Below are 5,182 nucleotides of genomic sequence, written 5' to 3'. Positions count from 1 at the left end.
TATCTAGTTGCCTAAAACTCATTGATTTAATTGAGTGTTGCACGCTGAGACGATTTTGACAATCTGACCAGGCACCTAAATACCTTTAAAAATCTGGCCCTTGGTCACATGTTGGACTTTCAGTAGGACTTACACTCTCAGGTCATTTATTGTCTTTTGAAAATCCATGCATCAAGGAAGCACTTATCAGGTTATCATATAGGCCTGCTAAAAACAGCCTTGGCTCCAAAAGTTGTTATTCTTGCTTCATTACTTGGCTTTGTTCACTGAAAATCAGCGTCACACAGACACAGAGTCTTTTGAAAATCAAAAATCTCACTTGCCAGTGAACACGTACAAATGTTGAAGGTGTTTTTAAGTCCTGATGGGGAAACAACATTTCTACTTTAATTTTTAAGCCCCGAAAACTTTTTCAGAAAAATTACCCTTGAGGGGGCCAAAATTTGTCATACATGTTCTGAACCCAAAGAGAGAATGTTTTAAAGTAAAATTTAATTTGACCATGATTGAGTTATCCCATATATGAGAAGCATTTGATCCCCAAGTACTTAAACAAAATAACTTTTTTTGGCACTCAAATAAAATGAAGTTATTTTTAAAACTTGCCAAGAAGCTAGTCCTCAGCAAGTGCAGTCAACATCGCATAGTGTGGACCCCGCGATAAGTAGATCTAAGTACGTCAACTTCAGCTACATTATTCACATAGCTGAAGTTGCATAATTTAGATCAATCTCCCCCCGTAGTGTAGACAAGGCCTAAAATACACAAAGCTTCAAGATTAACCTCAGCCCCAATTGCCCAGCAGCTGGAATGCAATTTGACGAGCAAAGGGCCCCAATAAATTGCAATGTAGCAAACGGTGTCTTCACACAAAACCTTGCCCTGTTCTCCCGGTGTAATTTAAAATGCTGACGGAATTCCATACTCTGCTTACGTGTTCTTGTTTTTGGCCTCCGATGCCCTTAAAGCGCTGGGTACACTTTTGTTACTTTGCATCTTACCAATGAACAAATCGTAAAGCCAGAGAGGAAAATAGCAAAAGATACATAGAGCTAGGTAAGAACTTTTGCCTGGAGTGTATAAACCATGTGGACTCTTTGCCGATAAAGCATGGAGAACATCATCTAGTACTGGAGAGAGGTCAGAAGCACAATGAACTGGCATGTGCAGGAGGAAATTTTTCAGTGCTTCAATGTAGTCTTCACCATAATCTTTCTTCACGTCTGGTGTGAGATTCTCCAGAAGATGCTTTTCTTGCTTAGCCCACAGCTCAGATGTACCTTGTATGCCTGGAATAACAAAGTAAAGTACCTGGGCTTTTGTACATTAACTTGACAATCCAATTCAACTGGTAAATAAGTACATTGGGTCTTTTTTCCTCCCTATCTTGTTCTGCACATCTAAACTTCATTAAAAGTTTTGTTATTTGATGGTAAGCCTGAAGTTCTTAAAAATATAACAAAAGTATTGCTAAGTTTCAGCTAGAACAGGACAGGACAGCCTACTCTAACATATGGATTGAGGGACTTCACTCCTTTTTCGTCTTTGCTATCAAGCTTGTACTTTGCTAACGTAAACCATATCTAAACACAGAGGAACAGCCAGGAAATTTTAGAGCCCTGTCCCTTAAGAAACACTTTCTCAGTAAGGCCATTCCAAGTTATTTTCCATGGAACGTGTAATGGGGGTTTACAGATAAAGAAAATTCTCTTTGCTTTTTAATGTCTTTGTAAACACAATTTTTTACTCTAATAAAAGATGCTGGATAGATAGCACTGGAAACTCACCCCTTCCATTTTCATCACCAGAACAAGCACATCCACAGAGACTGGGAATGCGGGGTCCTCATAATGCCCTTCTACAGGCCCTCAACTGTGTTCTGTAGGGCCCATTCTCCAAGTACTTAAGCTAGCTAGCTAGATACCACTACTTTGGTCTCCACTGAATGGCTGAAATCTCTTCTGTGACTTGCAACTTTTGTGACATGGAAAGGAATTCTGGTTTTCTTCTCTAACAGCGTGGAGAGAAGAAGGATTTAGAGTTGAAAGAGCTACTGAAATGTGGGCAGGGGAGATTAAAAAGATAGGAGCCTCAGTTACATAGTAAAAATGAGTAGCACCTTGAAACAATGCACCAGGACTCCCATTATGCAGATGGAACCCATTACACAGGAAAACCGTTTGATAAAGAGAATTAGATCACTGTGTAGCATGAAATTGTACCTATTATTGGCCAGATTTGAAGTTCTTAATTAGTTCTTGTGACTTGCTTAATCAAGTCAAACCCACACCGAAGTCTGCTTTTTATTTTTGGCAAGATAGGTAAAAGCAAAGAGAAGAAATGATTGCCTCCCCCATCAGGAATGACTGACAAACACTTAGACGTGCCACTGCTAGTCATTCACTACATTCTATTAATCGGGAAAGGCAAACTAAGGTTTTCAATCATCCCTTGATAAAGATCATTGCCTAAGGGTTGGCTGCTTGGAAGCAAAAAATCACTCACTACCTATGTAGGAGGAGGTTGGTGGGGTATTTTTAATTCCCTTAAGAAAGCTGGATCTTAATTTGAGTAATGGAAGTGAAGGATAGGAAGTAACTGTGACTGCTGAGAATCATTCACGACTTTTACTTGAGGATGTGGGTCTATAGGGAATAATCTGAAGGAAGAAGGAGAACTAGCTGAAATGTCAAATACCTACATGTTCTGAAGCCTCCTGGATGAACTGCAGCAACTTTAATTCCCCATTTGGCAAGCTCCTGCCTCATTACTCCAGAAAACATGGACAGAGCTGCTTTTGATGCACCATATGCGGCAAACCTTGTCAACGGAATGCCTCCTACAGGAGCAATATAAACCATGATAAAGTTTGACTCCAGTGCTTTCTGGGCAACTGAAACTTTATTTCAATAATTTAAAAGAATGATCATAGCATAACCCAAAATTATGCAGCTCTCACTGAGGTTAAAGACAAGACGTCGCGGGACTCATTTTTTTCTGGCACAAAAAAAATCTTAAATCAGCAGTAGCTCGAAGCAGCTGCAGTCAGAGTCACACCTGGCCATCAGTCACTTTTAAACACAGGGAGAGTAAATTGTATTGCATTTTGGGATACAATGCAGAGAATCACAATTGCTGTTATGTTCAGAAAGGGAAATCACACAGATAACGTGTTAGATAGTGTTAATAATTAAGCAATCGTGTTTTGTTCTGTTGTTTTTAATGGGTGAATAAAGGCAGTGGATTTGAAGTCCCTGTCAGTCACACAGTCTCAATTCCAGTTTTAGGCCATGTCTACACTACAGAATTATGACGACTTAACTTATGTCGGCATATGGCTACCACAGTTATTAAATCACTTGTATATGTCCACATTTGTCTCCTTATGTCAGCAATGCATGTCCTCACCATGAACACTTGTATCAATTATAGTGTCAGCGTGTGAGGCAGTGTGGGATGGCTCCTGGAGGCCAGTAACAGTGAATGTAAGTAACACAGCGTCTACACTGACACTGCATCGTCCTAATTACTTTGACCATGTCTCTACACTGCTCGGGGAGGTGGAGTTACTAAATCGGCTTAGAGAGGCACTGACATCGTCAGGAGTCAAATGTAAGTGAAGACACTTCCACAGGTAGGTCAACGCAAGGCAGCTTATGGCAACCTAACTATGTAGTGTAGACCAGGCCTTATAAAGCCACCTCATATACTGGCTGTAGATTCTCCATCTGTTTTTAACATCTGCTTGAAAAAGGTGAGACTGGAGCTAGGAGAAATCTATTAGGCCAAACCAAACTTCATCCAACTAAAAACCACATCAGGAAGGTGCTGAGAGCCCAAAGGTCACAATTACATTGCATAAAAGGGAACAGATATAACAGAGGCAAAGTCACAGGTTCCAGAATGCATTGCTCTATTTCAATCCAAACAGCCTTCCTTAGGATCAAGAAAACGCAACAGTATACTGCATAATGGAAGAGCTGGAAAACAACAAGAATTTTCTTTAAAAACTCCAAAAGCAATTACAAATTTTCATTTTTAACAAAATTTCAGGGGAGAAAATTTCCAGTTTTTCTGAATTTTTAGTTTTTGAAAACTGAAAAATTTTAGAAAATTAAATTTTTCTGTGAAAATTTTCCTTTTGACAGAAAATTTTCAACCAACTCTCGCAGGGAGCTTTAGTCTCCAAAGGCCATGCTTTTACAGTGAAGAAGAGGATGGCCGCAGGAGAGTATAGAACTCCCTGCGTCAGATTAGAATCTTCTTCCAATAGGTCATCAAGCCCGACCCCCCTGCTGCACCCACAGTTAGTCTCACTGGTACTTGCAGTACATGCTCAAAATAAGACACACATAATGCAACGCATTGTTATTAAAAGGCCATTTTAACTTTTTTGATGTCTTCTAAAGGAAAAAAGACATTGACGAAATCTAAAGCAGATTTACTATAAACCGCCTAATCATCTACTCAGTTTCTTACTGCAATGACCAAAGACACAGGTTAGCCTCAAATAAAAGCAGAGAGTCCTTGTTTTTAAAACAGTCCAGTAAATTACTTATTGTCGTCTGCATAATCTGAACTGACATTAACTCCTCCTTTCTTAAACCGACAACATTTCTTTCCTTTGAGGTCAGTCTAACCTTAACTCTAGTTAAAGTACACCCTTCCCCCAACCAAGCACAGGGAAGCACAGACTGCATAATGCGACTTCCCTAACTGTTCTGCTAATGTTTTACCAAAAGAATGCGCACCCCTTTAATATAGGCACACATTTACCAGAACTGGCCAGGGTATAAATGCAGCCATGTAAATATTTATAAGTAAAGCAGGTGTGACCAAAAGCACCCCTGTATTATTGCTCCTGTTTCCAGGTGATCACCCAAATTAGAAAAGTCAGTTTTAAAATGCTCAATACACTGTTTCCTTCACTGTAAAATTATAAGATCTCATTTATATGAAAACATGACCGGGAGATAAGTCCATCATTGCACAGAAATGTGACTTTTTTCATTGGCTTGCTGAGGGAGTACTTAATTTTTGGGTAACTAAGTTAGGTGGAGCCACACACACAAAAAAGGGTGAAATCCTGGATCCAACAAAATCAATGGCAAAATTCTCATTAACTTCCATAGGGCCAGGATTTCACCCAGAGTATGGGCACCTGAGTTTGCTTGTACCGGAG

At 39.7% G+C, this 5,182-nt stretch overlaps 1 protein-coding gene across 1 annotated transcript in view; it reads right to left on the bottom strand.

Moving 5' to 3' along the window:
- Positions 1-694: 694 nt before the first annotated feature.
- Positions 695-5,182, bottom strand: part of LOC112125579 (estradiol 17-beta-dehydrogenase 2-like) — a 9,476-nt gene continuing 4,988 nt past the window's right edge. Inside the window, exons 2-3 of the mRNA XM_026663717.1 lie at positions 2,702-2,899; positions 695-1,289 (exon numbers count right to left, since the gene is read on the bottom strand). Of these exons, the coding sequence (XP_026519502.1) occupies positions 931-1,289; positions 2,702-2,899 (557 nt within the window). The 3' untranslated portion in view covers positions 695-930. The remainder of the gene's footprint in view (positions 1,290-2,701; positions 2,900-5,182) is intronic.

Source organism: Terrapene carolina, unplaced genomic scaffold (assembly GCF_002925995.2).
Source record: "Terrapene carolina triunguis isolate 2854851 unplaced genomic scaffold, T_m_triunguis-2.0 Scaffold33911, whole genome shotgun sequence".
Taxonomy (NCBI): domain Eukaryota; kingdom Metazoa; phylum Chordata; order Testudines; family Emydidae; genus Terrapene; species Terrapene triunguis.
This window is presented reverse-complemented; position numbering and strand designations above follow the sequence as displayed.